This window comes from Leptonotus elevatus, chromosome 13, assembly GCF_054856555.1.
Source record: "Leptonotus elevatus isolate MCC_2025b chromosome 13, RoL_Lele_1.0, whole genome shotgun sequence".
In the NCBI taxonomy this organism is placed as follows: domain Eukaryota; kingdom Metazoa; phylum Chordata; class Actinopteri; order Syngnathiformes; family Syngnathidae; genus Leptonotus; species Leptonotus elevatus.
Genome location: NC_141251.1, coordinates 15,920,491 through 15,937,500, shown reverse-complemented (window position 1 = coordinate 15,937,500; position 17,010 = coordinate 15,920,491). Strand labels below are relative to the sequence as shown.

The window sequence follows — 17,010 nt, the reverse complement described above, 5'->3', positions numbered from 1 at the left end:
GCAATAAATAGTGTATTCACTTGAGGTGTCAGGTGATTACAATTTTCGTAATTAATTGCATGAATTCAATAAATAACTCACGATTAATTACAAATTAATCGCACATTTTATATCTCAATTTATAAGTGAATTTACAATAAAATGTACAATAAAATATTTGTTTGCAATTTTTTCATACTCTTAACATAAAAGTGGGAATACATTTTCACCTAATAGAAATATGGTTGCGTTTTTTTAGTCATTGATACAATAATTTCATAACAACTCATAAAATTGTTTTAAAATGAAAAATCTGTACTGTAATGTAAAAAAAACAAGCGACATTGATTTGTGTTGGTCATTTTTCTGTCACTAAAAGTGCATGGTATAATGGCGTTTGTAAGACAATGGTGACAGCTCAGTGCATTTTCTTTTCATATTAAAAGCTGACAAATTTTTCAAATGAAGTAACTTTGCACATTTAAAAAAAACATTTTAACTTGACCCCGGTCCCCACAAATATATACATTGTTATTTCTTTTATTACAGCAAAATTGTGTTATAGTGACTCCTTTACACAACTTTAACTTTTATTTTGTTACGTTCTCAGATGTGCAAGTGACATAGCTTTGCTGCCAGCGAAAGATATACACTTTAGCTATTTTTTGGAGTTGCTGAAAAAAATACGCCTCACACCAAAAGATCAAGTGGCTTGGAGTGACTCCAAGTGACAAGACGGTGTCCATTCGGCTCTTGGCTTTCACAGGAGTGCCCATGGATTCCTCTTGGAAAGCTGTAGCAGCCTAGCTCGGTGCTAATCGCTAACACCGGCGCTACCGAGTGCGTTCTGACAAAGCGGGGAGCCGGTGGTAGTGCTACACAGTCCAAATGGCTCCTCCACTCGAACATTCTGCCTCTAAACATTGTGTATTTTAGTTCTAGTGCAGTACAGTGCATTTCTATTGGGTAATTTTGACGTGGACGTTTCTGCTGCGTCACAACGGGAATTCTCCCTTACTAGAGGCTTTCCAAATAAGGGGCGGTCGCTAATCGTTAAAGGAACTTTTGGTTAACGCGATATTAACGCGCTAATTTTGACACCCTTAGTATTCACAAACCTTAACTCATACAACAAATGTATCAAAACCACATTGTGTGACTGTAGCATGAAACCGATGCGTAATGTATAGTTTTAAAGCTTTTTCCAATGATGTACAGTTTCCTGTATTTGTGCCTGATGTGCTGTAATAAGTGTTGGCATGGTGACAGCAAGAGGTTACATAACGCATTAGTAAATGCTTGTCCTTGTTATTATTCTCCTTAATAAATAATGGAAGGCGATAAAGATAGCTGAACAGTGTTCTACATGAAATGGCTCTGTTGTACACTGGCCTTGCTCTCTTACACTCAACTTGTGAGAAATGAATCTTTGATAATGTATAGCGGGATCCTGCAGCATCTCGCTATTAGACCTCCGCTACTTTACAAGCAAAGATGACACACTCACCCTCGGGCGCATTGGCATCACAGACCCTGGTGGTGCTGAATGAAGTGTTCCTCGATGTAAGGCCTGATGAAGGACTCTTGAGATAAAAAATAATAATATACTCACACAAAATTCACATATCTTAGCAGTATCTGAGGCTGACACATGAAAGTAGAACCCTTCAAAAACAGGAAAAATCTATACTACTACATTTATAAAACTAGGAAAGACCCAGGAGAAAAAAAAACTAATCTTAAGAAAAATGATTCAATCACAATTTTTTTCCCCAACAGAAAGCTTTATGAAAGTTTTGTAGATGGAGATATTTCACTGGCAAATATGTTTTACAACAATAGAAAAGAGAAATAGACCTAGGTGCAAATTGAACATAAGTTGCAATATAGTGCCTTTTATAGTTTATAAATGAGTTTACCAGAATGTTTAAATTAAAACTAGAGATGGAGCGATATGTTGTTTTTTCAGAGCCGATATGATACCAATTATGAGTTATCAAGGAGGCCGATAACCGATATTTGGAGTCGATATTCACTTTCAAGTGAAAATAAGTAATAATAACACAAACTCCTACGATTAACAATTATTGTTGAAATGTCTTAAAATGTGTTTTTGAACAACTTTTTAGATTTGCAAAATGTTGATTTTTTATTTATTTACAATCCTAGTCAATCCTAACAACTAAATAGTGTCCTATAGTTTTATACAGTAAATACTTTTCCAAAATTTTTAAATATCTGATATGTTAAATTTTCACTTACTTTGGTTTTAATTACAAAAAAAACACACAAAAAACAAAAGCTCCAGGGACTTCACAGGGTTGACAACATCTCATAAAGTTAACAAAAAATTTAAATAAATAATTCCCTCTAGTTGACACAACTTTTATTGGCCATCAGATTTATTTATTTTAAAGGCCAATGCCGATATTCCCCAAAATGCTGAATATTGGCACTGGTCGACCCAGCAGATAACTGCTCTATCCCTAATTAAGACAGACATCAACAATAATGAATGAAATAATCCATCTTCTCTGTGACTTAAAAACATCTATTTTCTCTTATTGAAGAGAAAGTAAGGGTGTTAAAAAAAGTTTTTAGTTGAGGTATAGACACAGCGGTGCGTCGAAAGCACACATACACACAAATCATCTGAAAGGTAAACAGACCTTCCTCATGGTTTACAATCCAACAAGAACTACAAACGGTCTCTTTGGAGAACACACATCGACCTAGCTGGGCCTATCATCAAAGCCTCATCCGGGAGGCCGAACACGAAGAAATAAGTGGGATGAAGCTACACAAACAGTTTCCCTTACCTCTATCAGATATTTCTGGCTGCCGTACATGACGTACTGAGGAGCAAGACTGTAGATCATGTAGCTGGTATGGAGAACAATCAAAAGCAAAATCATGCAGAGGAAAAGGAGAGCCTGGGGACGGGTTCTTTTAGGTCGAATTTTGTACAGCTGCAAAGAAAAAGATACATTTCAAAATGGATATTCACATCAATATATAAAAAAAAAAAAGATATACAGCCGGCGTCTGTATTTACCCTTATCCAAAAGAACCATATGCCTATGTTGCGAATACCCGCCATGGATGTGAGAACAAAATACATTGTGATGACTGTAATCAGGATGTAATCCAATGGAAATACCTGCAAGACCAAGATCAGAGAATACATGCAGCTTTCACATATGGTACTTTCACACCACCACAACATCATCAAATGTTTAGTTCAGGAACAATAAAAATTGGGCGCCATCTGGAAGGTAACAGTAAAATATATAGTTGAGCACATCTTAACTGAGGAAAATCATGTATTGCACAAATGACATGCATGGATACTTACAGGCTGTAAGGCTAATAGAAGTTCATTCAAAGGATTGGTTAGATTGGTGCCAAAGATTACAAAGCCGGAGCTGATGCCAGCCGAGTGAAGAGCTTTATCCAGACTGAAACAGTAAAAAATTAAACAATATTAAAAAAAAACAACAGCAACGAGCAAGTACTGTTTTGTGCACCATAAAATGCAAAAGTTAAACTTTTTTTAAGGGTCGTTTTAAGGTCAAGACACATTCACGTCACATTAAACAAAAACAAAGACTTACTTCGAAATAAACAGCGCAACAGAGAACAGCAGAGCAACCAGGATAAAGAAAATGCCCAGAAGAATCTGCACAAAAAGATAATACATGTATACAAAAAATGTGTTAAAATATTGGAGAGTGATAACAACATCAATTTAACACACTGAGCCAATTCTGTTGCTTTGAAAAACATCGACTGGCCCATATAAATTTGTCATGTTTTATGTGAAGGCAAGACCATATGGCTCGGCCCTCCAGTTTGGCAATGATGCCAAAGGTGACAAAGGGAAGCAACGGTGCAGCCCAGACATGAGCATCGAGCTTCAAGCTTGCGAGGTTAGCGGCAGCCAAAAAAGCAATAAAGCTTATGAAATGCTTGAGGGACATTTCATATTAAAAAAAAGTGTGCCTGACTGAAATATGAAATAATTGGGCTACAGTTATGCCAATGTATGGAGTGCAATTTAAACAATACTTAAATTACTGAAGTGTGGGTCCATTGTAATAAAAAATAAAATAAAGGCTTATTTTTGCCAACTGGCCAGCTGGTCACAACTCAGTAGGAGAGTGCTTCAAAAATTGAAAGTGGGTGAGGGAAAAAACAACAACAACTTAAAAACAACGAACAATCATTATTTATGAGATTTTATGTTATTTCAGTTTTGTGGTACCATCTATATATTAGTGCTTAAAGAGGGAGTATGACTTATTGTTTCAACTGTCAATATGACCCAAAAGTAGTACACAAAGAAACCTGTATTTAGAAAAAAAAAACAAAAAAAAGTTTTTATGAAACCACAGTGGCCAAAGAAAAACAACCAACAAGAGACAGAAGGTGTCAATCATAAGTTGCGCACTTATGATTATGAGGACACTAATAATCTTTTGAATCAGGTGTGTTAGACGAGAGAAACATCTAAAACCTACAGAACTCTAGCCCTCGACGACCGGAATTGCCCACCCGTCTTAAAAGCATTTGATACTTACCCTTACTCATCGTATTCAATGGGGGTGTAGACCCTTTGTTAGTTGATTTACACTTAGTTTTAACTCACAATTCACTCCCAGCCATTTTAACTGAAGGAATCCCCTTCGCTCCCGGCTGTTTTACTGGATTTTGCAAGGCCCACAGAATATTGTGTTCATGGAACCTACCAAAGGAAAGATTAGAGTCTCATCTTTCATTAGGAAAAAAAAGTATATTTCTATCTGTTTCCGTTTTGCAGCAATTAGCATTAGAATACAGCTAAGTTTCATCATTATTCACAAATCTGCTTAGAACTGTGGGTAAATGAGCTTGTTTTCAACATGGCCCTGGTTGATGTCTTCTACTCTGCTGCCACCTGCTGGCCATTTTTGTAATAACTACCATTGCTTTGACCGTTTTGTGCAGTTGAGAGGCTGCATCAAAGCCTTCTGTATGCTCTAGCATAAAAAAAACATATAAGTAGGTATTTGGGACACTTAATAGATTTAAAATAGAACATATGTATACGTTTTCGGGAGCAAATGAGTTAATCTTGTTTGAATTGCAAAGATTTTCATTCTCATGCTTTTTAAAATATGTTAAACTATAGCACAGAGTGTTGCTGTTAATTCAAACTACAATGCAACTTCCTATACACCTATAATATGAATATGTATAATATTGTAATGACATTTGTTGCTCACCCAACATTTCTCAGCCTTGAACTTTTGCTATTTCATCAAAACAAATTGTTGTCGGGGCAAAATTTTGGTAGGTATGCAATAAGAGTTATGACTCTTGAGCATCGCCATTGCTGAAGACATGTAATGGGGGCTGGCTAACGTTACCTCCACGACCTCAAAGTCCCTCCCTGTATCACCAAACGTAACAACCTGCTTACCGGCTGCTACACTTTGCCGCTCACTCTGTCCTGCGGTTTCAAAAGCCCTGCATCATCTATGGCTGCTCCTCTACCTGCCCGCTGCTGTTTCAACAGTTCAGCTGTTCAACCTGCAGTTGCAAAGCATCGCTATCACAGTAGTGGAGGCTACAGCAGCCCCTCCAGCAAACAGCTCTGTACGGCTTTTAAGCTTGCGCTAGCTTGATAGTTTGACACCCAACCGACCATATACTTATTGTGTTTTACAACTGTATAATTCCACATGTAGCACTGGAAGAAATAGATAAGCACTCATCTTCGTTGCTAAATTGCATCGAGCAGGCCACGACGTGCTTCAGTGAATGGCGAGTGAGGAAGCCAGCTCAATATGTGCACTCACCGTCCTTTATAAAAAGCAAATAGCGCGAGTTAAGTTGGTAAATTACTGTACACATATCGACTGGGAAGGATTTAACCTGACGCACGTCACAGACAAGCTTGCGCTTTCTGTGCGGCGACTGATGTGTTGCACAGAGATTTGGAGCAGCTTTCGCATCCCCCCCTCAAGTAACAGTATTTGGAAATCATAGTATCATGTCATTTTTGCTCCCTAAAAATCACGAAATAATACAAATACTGATATTTGCTGCAGCACAAGTTCACAATACGCTTCATTTGGCCACAAAAAAAATCCATGGAGGCGAAAAAAAAACGAGGGGAGAAGCGCAAAAAAAAAAATAATTCTGAATTCAGTTAGAAGCAGGTGCCTTCGAATATAAAATAAAGAGCTGTGCAACAATTTGTAATGCATGTCTGGTCCAAAATGGTTTCTTTGAAACAATACAGTCAATAGCCACACTGCGGTGTCACACAGCTGTATGTCCAAAAATGTCAGCAAACAACTGTGAAATGATTTGAGCTGCTAAGAAACTTTCGTTATAACCATTGAACCGAGGAAAAAGTTGTTGTTTTCCAACCACATTTTCCACAAAGGAAATAGAATCAACATGGTTTTGCTTGAGTTGAATACATTTAGCAAGACAAAAAAAAACTGTATAGGAAAAAGCTTTCATAATAAAGCTGGAACTTGAAGTTGAAGTTTCAGATAAGTTACATGGTGATATCTAGAGATAGACCAATATGCGTTTTTCAGGGCCGATACCGATAATCGGTATTCAGGGAGGCCGATAACCGATATTTGAATACATGAGCAGAAAAAAAAAAAGTTGGTGCCAATTTTTTTTATGATAAAATAATAAAAACTCCAGCACTTGATTGCTTAAATGCCTTCAAGCAGGTGGGAGCAGGTGAGATGGAGCAGAGGGAAATTATATCCCCCCCCCCCCCCCCCCCCCCCCCCTGCTCCAATCCACCTGCTTCCCAGACGTGTTGGCAGATTTTTTTTTTTTTAAGTTGCAGTTTGTGAGTGCCATTGTGGGATTTAACCGCATCAGGGTCAGTTTGCTATCATAGATTAATCCTATTTCTTTGCTTAAGAGATAAACATGGAAGAAAGTAAACAAAGGCACTGCATGTAACCAAAAGATAAAACCTGAAAAATTTGAACTTTTCTTTAAGACAAATACAGTGGAGCTAAAAGGGAATCTAGAGCAGTCCACTCTGGAGCATGCTGACATGGCAGATTTATATCAGGTATGCTGTAGCAAAACAATCAGAAACAAACTTCCAAGGGAGGAAATTGGAAATGTGGCTGCACATCCCAATCAATCATGCTGAACATTAGCTCAGGAAATATGAATCTTTTTATTATTATTATTACGAAACAGTTCATATAGGTGCACACAGTGAATTTGATACTAGTATTTCATTCATAAAATGAGTGTTACCTTGAAAGGTCTGAGAGCACTGCCCATTTTGTTGCAGCAGTTCCTCTCTGCGATTTCCAGGTGCCTCCCCCTCCGCTGTAGGACCTGCAGCTTCCCTTCCAGTTCCTGAAGGTTGTTTCGGTCCCGTGATGACAAGGGGCGACCATCTCGACACTGAGGGGAAAAAACGGGGTTAAGCCAGTGTAATAAAAATGCTAACTTATCATACACGTTTCTTTTTTTGTAAGAACATTTACACTATTATAGTAAAAAAAAAAAAAAAAAAAAAAAGTATGAAGAAAATGGCTAAGTTTTAAATAAATTTTCAATCAATTAACTTTCCAGTCATTAATTATTATTATTTTTTTAACTAATTAAAAAAAAAAAGTGAATGAATGTGTCCATGTGAGATTTAAATCCTGCAACACTATTAAGCAAGAATAGTGGAAATAATGTTTTTAAATCCCTGTTTAAATGCCATTCATTTGTGATACAAAAAAGTACAAAAGTTAAATAATTTCAAACAAAATGGCATCTTTTTGAGAGGGGAGAGGCAAAAATACACAACTGAGATAATGTGGTTACATAAGTGTGCACACTCGCTTATTACTAGGGATGTGGCTGCATTCAGAACTAACTAATCACATTCAACTCATGTTAGTTTTTCTCCATAGGTTTGGCACATTTCTTGAAACTGAGATGACATTTTCAAAACTGCAAGCTCATTTGGCCAAACAGACTTACATTTATGCACAACCTATCAGTTCATTAGCAAAAGCACATATCGATCCCAAAACTGCTCACACATGCTTCACTCCAAGTTCCTTTCCCAAACAAAGTTCTGTCACAACTGCAAAGATCATTCTCAATTGCTTTGGCTCATCTTCATTCACTTAGTGCTTTTGCCATAAATAACTTGGATGATTTTGCACAACACCATGGATCATCTGCAAAAGCTCATATCTCTCCCAAAACAACTAACATATGTGTCAATATCAAATTTCTATGTCATACAAGTCGACAGTGCCCCCAAAATGCATCGTCCCTTTGGCAATTTGTCAGCACTGCAAGTCAAAAATCATTAAATGTTTTGTCACAACAGTGCAACAAAATAAAGTGTAAGCCAAATTCTGTATATTTATGAAAAACTAATAACTAAAATTATATCTAGCGCACAATGTAAATGAAGAACCAACTAATGTTACACTTTCACTACACAGTAAATTCTGTCGAAAAAGTTTGACTCTATTTAGAGTGGGACCAAAAGACTCAATTTTAGAGTAATATTTACTAGGGGTGGGAATCTTTGAATGTCTCACGATTCAATTCGGATTTTGGGGTCTGCGATTCGATTCAGAATCGATTTTTGATTAAGAAAGATTTTTGATTCAAAATGATTTGATTGACAATGATTTTTGCTTCAATCTATAGATATGCAAGGAATTGTAATGATCTACTCCAGTCTGACTCGCTAATGCTAATTAGCACGCTACTCGCGGCACTTTTATCACTCAAAAGAAAAACTTTTATTGGAATAACTGGATCGTGACTTTTTCCTTCTACTCTGTAATGTGGCTACAACTTAACAGTGTATTAAAACGTGTGGAACCACACTGCCCCTAAGTGGCCAAATCAGGTACAACATGAATAGCGCGCCAAATAAAGGCACACACAGACAAAGACAAGACAGTTTAAAATAATTTAAATAAAATTGATTTTGGGACATTTAAAATTGATTCTGAATCGTACTAAATGAGAATCGCGATTCTTATGAGAATCGATTGTTTGGCACACCCCTGATATTTACACTTGGAAGAGAGTAAAATAAAGAATTGGAAAATAAATAAATAAAAGTCACATAAAAATTGAGGAACTAATTCACGACCTTAAGCTTGGGAGACCACTGAGCTCCTGCTGTGTGCTAGTATATCGCTCGTGTCAGCTGGAATCTTCGTAACTCCGAGACCAAAAACATCTTGGAGCTAAGCAAACAGTAGAAGTGGCGTAGCTCAGGTGATACTACGGCCGTCTCCCAACCTGAAGGTTCCTCAACCCTTGAGTGACTTTTATTTAATTATTTTCAATTCTTTATTACTCTCTTCCAAGTTTAAATATTACTCTAAAACAGAGTCTATTTGGTCCCACTCAAAATAGAGTCAAATTTACTCTGCTGAATTTACTGTGCAGTCACTATCGTCACCTTCCCCCTCTTGGCCATCGTCCTCATTCTCTTGACCATCCATACGCTGCTCTGGTTTTCATCCACGTTGCAGCCGATATTTTCCGTTGCAATGCAGCGAGGAAAAAACATTGTCTACACTGATCCCCTGTGATATGCTGGACTAATTTTGAAAATGCAACAGATGATTTTGCATATTATGATTTACACACTGAAATCCTGCTGACATGTTTTGGAGAGGACAGCCATTAGACTGAAGAACAACTGATACAGTTCGATCAGCAAGATCTATTCTTTTGGAAAATGTGCTAAATGTGGGCAGATTGTGCTAACTGTAGGCTAAATGTACACAACCATTTGCACATTTCCACTGAGGCAATTGAGACATCGGCAATTTGATGAAAGCAATGAGAAATGCCATTCAGTTGAGACCAATTGTAAGGTCGTTTAGGGATTTGTCCGTGGTATTTTGAAAATGTCATCTCAGTTTCAAGAAATGCGCCAAACCTATGGAGAAAAACTGTAAATGGAAGTTAGCCCACACCTGCCTATAAAGTGCCTCTGATGATTAAACTCAAATAAAGTTTTGCAGTTCTGGTGTGCTTTTCCTGACATTTATTTTTGTGTGTGTTCTGGCAGAAATCTGGCACACACTGATTGCTATTTGGAGCGATTCAGACTTCCACATTAACAAAGTCCCCACAACCAGTTAAAAAGAACAGCTCGTTTTTCTTTTGCTGATGTAATTATGGCAAACAATTCTACATGGGGTACAACTACAACGTTACATATTAGAAGTTACAGAATGTTGAATTTTTTCTTTTGTTTTTAAATCAACAACCATATAAGTCTCAATTATACTTAAATGAACTAATTATATTGATCGTGATCAATAACATGATGCATGTTTGTGTCATACCTTGGATTTCAGCTTCTCAATCTGGTTCTCGACATCATCAATGTCCTCTGTGTTCGCCAGGCGTTCATACGCTACACTCCGTGTGCCTTTTATCATATTCAAAGGCAGTACAGACATGCCGTATGCCTGGAAAAGAAAGGGGGGGGAAAAGCAAAGCTTCCATCTTAATCAATTATGATTGTCATGCTGGGTTGTTGCATATGGCGCACGCATCCACCTACACATGCCCACCCCCTGCTAAAAAACAACAACAACATACACAACAAAAACAGTGTGGTGCATTAGATAAAAGTAAGCCACCATGCACACAGTGAGTAAAGTATAATCATTTGGCGATGCCCCTGGCCTTACAGGCGTTGTCATTTTTGGTTGAGGGAGATTAAAATGAGAGAATGTATAGTTCTCAAAACTACTGCTACATTTGCTGCAACCATTTTGTGCTATTTAATATCACCATGCTGCAATGTACAGCTTAACAGTGCCCCCATGTGACAGCACTATAGCCTCTATCTAGAATGTGATGCATTTTTTAAGAGCGTTTTAAGGGGGGAATCTAGGTTACAGGAAGGGGGTATCAAGGTACCATGAATGATGAATGACATGAAGTGGAATTTTATATACCTCATTAGTTTAAATCATACAGGATGGAACACATAGAAACAAACACATAAACAAATATAAATGGAAAAATAAGGAAAATAGTCTAAAGGCTATAGAGACTATTTGCACAAAATTCAAAAGGTGCTTTTAAATCTTTGACATTTGGGCTTTAATCTCCTGGAGGGATGTTTGAACTTTAATTTAAAATGAGGGGCACCTCTAAAACCTGACAACACAGCGATCAATACAAATGAATATAACAGAGGCAAGTCGATGCACTCTTACTCACCCTGTCATGTCTCGCTTTTACAAACCCAGCAGAGAGAGTCATTTATGAGCTCGTAATAAAACAAAAGGACATGGTCTGTGCTACGAATCTTTCAGCCCTGACAAACATGCTGCCCTCTTTCCTCCACTTTCCCAAAGTCAGGCTGTATTTTTAAAACAACTTTTAATAGTTTCTGCATGTTATCAACCGTTGTAAGTGTCACATGGGATACTAAGAAAGGCTAGCCTATTATTAGTCTCGACTGTGGATCTGCGCTACGGGCGAATGTCGCCTCCTGCAATGAATCATGGAGCTCTTAAGGCCGGAGCATGTCCAGAATATCAAATACTCTCATAAAAGGAAAACCTGTCCAAGATCCCCGGAGAAACATTTCCCTTCCCCTCATGTGCAACAACATGAGAGAAATATAAAAGAGGGAAAAAGTGTGCCTCTGCTGGAGTCTACATTTGTAGTTCACATATAATCGTGCTTGCTCATTAGTTATTTTAAACCTGAAATAGCTTCGAGCATGGTGGGGAGTATGTTTGTGTGGGGTTGGATTTGGGCTAAGTAACTGGCTGAAATCATTGGGAGTGACTCTGTTGAGTTGGAAGGGGAGGAACTCGGTAGTCCCAGACGTCCTTCACAAGCCTCCGCTTTGTTTATCTGCTTACAGTAGTATGGCCAAACAGGAGGAAGCCCCCTACATTCTCAGTATCCTTTGATAAAGAGGCCAATCAAGCACAACCAAGCTAAATAAAACTGCTCAGGATGCAGGTGCGTTAGAGTGATGTGAACTAAACAAGCTAATGGCGTTTCAATACATAAAATTCGAACATAAATACCCTCTAGCGCATAGTGTGTTACATATGTTTTCAGTGAGTCCGTTATAAAAGATTATTTATCTTTCAATGCTATCGAACACGTTTACCAAAACCCAGAAATATTTGGGAAGTTGACAGACTGTAGATTAAGATAACGGCATTTATAAATCACCTACTGTACTGTGTTTCTGTAATCTTTGAACAAATCTTAGATAATTTTTTTGCTAATTTCCTTTTGAGCACTGCAAAGCAGAACAAATGAACAGACTTATTACGCGTGAGTGTGGCAGTCGATCGGCAGCAAAATAATTAAGCCTCTTCCCTGACACTTATATAATTAACTTTGGAGCGTCTTACCTGGCACCTCGTGAATAGCGGCGGACAAAGTCTGTAAGCTTTTGACAAGAAGCTTAAAACTGGGGGGGGGGGGGTGCTGGGGGTGGTCTGGGGGATTGGGGACCTGGGGGCGGCTGGGGCTGGGTTGGGGTGGATGGGGGTCGGGGGGGGTCGTGGGTGGTGCGGGGGTCGGGGGCCGGTGGGGTGCCTGGTGGGCCTGCAGTGCCCCGTCCTGCTGCGTTAGGTCGGGGGCGCGGGACATGTTGGGGTGGGGGGCGCTTCTGCTCCTGGGTTTGCTCTCCGGCCGGTGGCCCTGGCGGGGCCCGGGGTCGTCCTTTGGCGCTGCCACGGCCTGGGGGGCCCTGAGGTGTTGCGCTTGCTCTGTCCTGGCGGGGGTCGACGACTCCCCTCTTTGGTGGAGATTTTCATGCATGCCAGATCCACCACACCAGCATCTATCGAAACTCAGACACAATCTGCTTCCTCCTCAGGTCATTGAATCGGTGGAGGCTGGTGTCTGTGGATCTCACTCGGCTTCGTCTGTCCTTCCTTCCTTTCCTCAGTCTCTCCTTCGGTCTCTTGAGGTCTCCCTGATTTTTTTTTTTTTTTTTTTTGGATTTGTTGGAATTTAGATGTTACTTGGGTTGGGGAAGAATTCTGGTGGGTGGCCCGGTGGGTGGTGTCTGGTCGGTGCTGGATTTCACCTTCCTTGGTTTTCTTTGGTCCCCTCGGGTCTCCTGACGGCGGTGTTCGGTTTAGGTGAACGGTATGGGATTTTTTCTAATAGGTTTTTGGTGAGCTAACAAATACACGCACGCACACACGCACGCACGCACGCACATACACATACTCACCCACATACAAAAATATATATATATATAAAAATAAAAAAATAAAAATAAAGAGCAATGATGATGACATTTCCGAATGAACAATACTGAGCTCTTTATAAGAAGGAAAAAAAAAAGAAAAGAAAAAAAGAAGCTTAACACTATTTCCCAAAGTGTCATGTAATTGCTTCAGTAAAATAACACTACTTTGACAATTGGTCCCACCATAATCTCACTTTAAGATGTGTACTTTAATCCTGTAAACCTTTGTTTATAAATCTTTATATTTAACAGTGTACCTCCATGCTTTAACATACTGGGCCCAGTTGTTCAATTCTCGGTTATTTTAACCACTGTTTAACCCCTAACCGGCGGTTAAATTCTTAAACTGCCGTTAACTAACCGGCCGTTAATTATGCGTTGTTCAAAACACGGTGAGTCATGCTGTTTGTTAACAGCACCGTCAAAGCCATGCCGTTTACGTCACCCGTGAGCACTGATATGGCCCACAAGTCCTCTTTTTGTGGATGGATACTATCCAAACAACCCCTGGCACTCGGCGCAAAAAAAGCAGGAACGTTTCTGCTGACGAAGAAAACGTTATTCAATCAATGGTTGAAGCAATTTAGGAGTTTTTGTGAAATTATTATTATTATTTTTTTTTTATTAAAAAAATTCTACTGGGTGTATTTTTAGTGAATATTTTGTGTAATATTTTTGCCAATATTTTTGTAGCATCTAATATTTGTAACTATTACTAATATTTGTAATTGTTTTAAATTAATTAAAAAAAAACTTATATATTAAAATTAAATAATTAGCCACTATTCAGTGTTGTTGTCTGTTTGATTATTGACGTGAAAGCAAACAAGAAACATCACAGGTAACCTCTCTTTAAGATCACCTCCCACTAAATGTTGGGGAAGCCTGTCCATTTTTAGAACTCGTCTTAAAAAATACATTTTTATTATTTCTCTTTTGACTCAGCATGAGACTTGGCATTGTATTACTGCTAAGCGGTAGCGTGCGCATAACTCTTCATCAGAATAATCACCAATGTCAAAGTCAAGACCTATTTTTCTTGCACGCAGCGGGCATCATGAAGGCAGCATCAAGCCACAAACGCAGAGTTAACCACACTGTTAAAAAGTTAGCGGCGGTCCTTAGGTGTGTTAATTTTAACAGCAAGTTAACAGCCGGTTAAAGTTAACAGAGTTTTGACAGTGCCGTTAAAGTTAACCATCAGTTAAATCTACTTAACCAGTGGTTAAAGATATAACCGAGTTTTGAACAACCGGGTCCTGGAAGATTACCACACTTGTCAATTGGATTATAAAATTTTGCATTGTAGTTTAGTATTTTTAAATTATTCATTGGCAAGAAACGGAAAATTAATTAAATCAGGCCACCAGGATTCTTACGTGTAGGAGAAAAACTATGACATTGGTCTTATTCATTATGTGACCTCACCTACTACATGCAGGTCAATGTCGCAGTCTGTTATTAGATCAACAGGCCTTCATCTTCACAATTTGAGGTTAGGTTTTGCATACGTAGGCCGGAAATTACAGAGTAAGAGGAAGGTCACAGGTTGACACATACATCTATATGCTAAAAAGAAAATATTTTTTAATTAAGTCACAGAGATACCTCATATGCTAGTATGAATGGCGAGAGGGATCAAAATAAAATAAAATAAAAACATCGAGATACATTTGCTACCTAATGGTGAATCAAGAGCTTCACACTCTATGGGCTTTGCTTGCAAAGTCTATCACAATATCATTCATCTGAGTTGTAATTATATATAGTAGAAGCAGTTAAAAAGATGGCAGAGACACTAAGCTAAAGTCAATCAAGAAAGGATTTGAATGCAACGATAAAATAGTGAAACATTATATAGTACCATGGGTGGCTCAATTGTCGTGTACAATATCAACAGTATGAAGGATGTAGTTCTATTCCCGCTTGATACTGTGGCCATAAATACTGCCACAATTAGATTTTTTTTTTGTGCTTTTTATATCATGTAATTGGAAAATTCAATTTCAATAGAGGCTCAAGCCTTCAAATGCACTTGATCATTAGCCATTCTATTGAAAAGTGTGAGAACAGTGGGTAAAAACCCCAGTTGAGATGGATTAGTGATGCTAAAGGAAAATTGGTTCTACAATTTACTAGGTTGTGTATTATTCAGTAGAAGCTCCACATTCAATTGTTGTGTAATTTGTCAAATGGGACTCTGGGCTCAACAGAAATTGGATAGATTGAGGTTGGCTGTCACTTGTACTTTCACTGCTTGGGGTGATGCCCAAGTATTTTCCCCCTATTTAGGTTTTCCCCCAGCACTATTGTGTTACTCCCAAACAGAGCTGTACCACAACCTTCACAGAATGTTCATAATGATAACTATAAAGAAATGGACAGAATTAACAAAAGCTGTGGCAAAGTTGTCGGAATGGTGATAACAACGTCACCAGACGTGCGGAAATTGGACACTAGAGCAGACAGGACACGTAAAAAAGAGAACCCTTTATATACAACCTACAAAGTAACAACAGAGAGCTAAACTGTATGCAGATGGCTTCTTAGAAAGAACTTGCAGAAAAAACTTTGACCAATAAACCTCAGTACTGACAAACGAAGAAACATACTGACAAGTGTCACTTAGCAACTCCCGCTAGGGCCATGTTCAATTGACAAAAATAAAGGCTTGTATGACCTGTATGACCTAGCAACTGCGTAGGAACATCATCATCACAAGTGACATAGCAAGTGCATTATGGAGGATCAAAACCGCCAAAATTCTAAATAAATAAATGACTAACTAAATAAATAAATTACTAAAAGTGAAAATTAAAACAAATGTAGAAAATGTAATTCAAAAATCTAATACAAATGTATATATATATATATATATATATATACATATACATATACAGTGCTGCTCAAAAGTTTGTGAACCCGGGAGGCATGGTCAGATTTTTTGTATAAAATATTAAAATAACCTTATTAAATGTTTAGTCATACCCCAATCTACAATGTTGACATTGAAAATAATGGACTTGGACAAAAAGAATGATAATATTGTCATTCATTATTGAGCAAAAGTTGTTGATTTAAGTGAAACTCTGATTTTATGGGTGTAAAAGTATGTGAACCTCTCACTTAATCAGACATCGCACCTCCTTTTGCAATGAGAACTTCATCCAAACACTTTCTTTAGTGATTTATCAGTCTTTCACATCTACTTTAGGGAATTTTTGCCACTCTTCCTTGCAAAATGCAGCTAATTGAGAGGTTGGATGGGCGTCTAGCATAAACTGCCCGCTTCAGGTCCCGCCACAGTATTTTGAAAGAATTTAAGTCAGGATTTTAACTGGGCACATCCAGAACATGAATCTTGCTGTTTTTCAGACATTCCTTGGTTATATTGCTGGAATGCTTTGGATTATTGTCATGTTGCATGATCCATCTTCTACCAGGCTGTAACTTCACAAAGAACGGCTTAAGGTTATGATCCAGGATTTCACAATATTCCTCTGAATTCATGATTCCCTGGACTATGTGGAGTTGTCCAGGTCCTGAGGATGAAAAGCCAGCCCAGAACTTAACATTCTCACCACCCTGGTTCACTGTAGGGTGAAGGTTCCTTTGCTAGTATGCATTGCTGATTTTTCACCAAACATGACTGTTTTAGTTGTGACCAAACAGTTCGATTTTGGACTCATGTGTCCACAGAAGGGACTTCCAAAAAGCTTAAGTGTTGTCCAGGTACTCGCTGACAAAGTTGAGATGGGAAGCTTTGA

At 38.3% G+C, this 17,010-nt stretch overlaps 1 protein-coding gene across 1 annotated transcript in view; it reads right to left on the bottom strand.

Moving 5' to 3' along the window:
• lmbrd1 (LMBR1 domain containing 1) overlaps nucleotides 1-17,010 on the bottom strand; it is a 44,771-nt gene that overhangs the window by 7,949 nt on the left and 19,812 nt on the right. The window contains exons 8-14 of the mRNA XM_086093063.1: nucleotides 10,344-10,469; nucleotides 7,267-7,419; nucleotides 3,594-3,658; nucleotides 3,335-3,437; nucleotides 3,035-3,139; nucleotides 2,799-2,948; nucleotides 1,487-1,562 (exon numbers count right to left, since the gene is read on the bottom strand). Of these exons, the coding sequence (XP_085949189.1) occupies nucleotides 1,487-1,562; nucleotides 2,799-2,948; nucleotides 3,035-3,139; nucleotides 3,335-3,437; nucleotides 3,594-3,658; nucleotides 7,267-7,419; nucleotides 10,344-10,469 (778 nt within the window). The remainder of the gene's footprint in view (nucleotides 1-1,486; nucleotides 1,563-2,798; nucleotides 2,949-3,034; nucleotides 3,140-3,334; nucleotides 3,438-3,593; nucleotides 3,659-7,266; nucleotides 7,420-10,343; nucleotides 10,470-17,010) is intronic.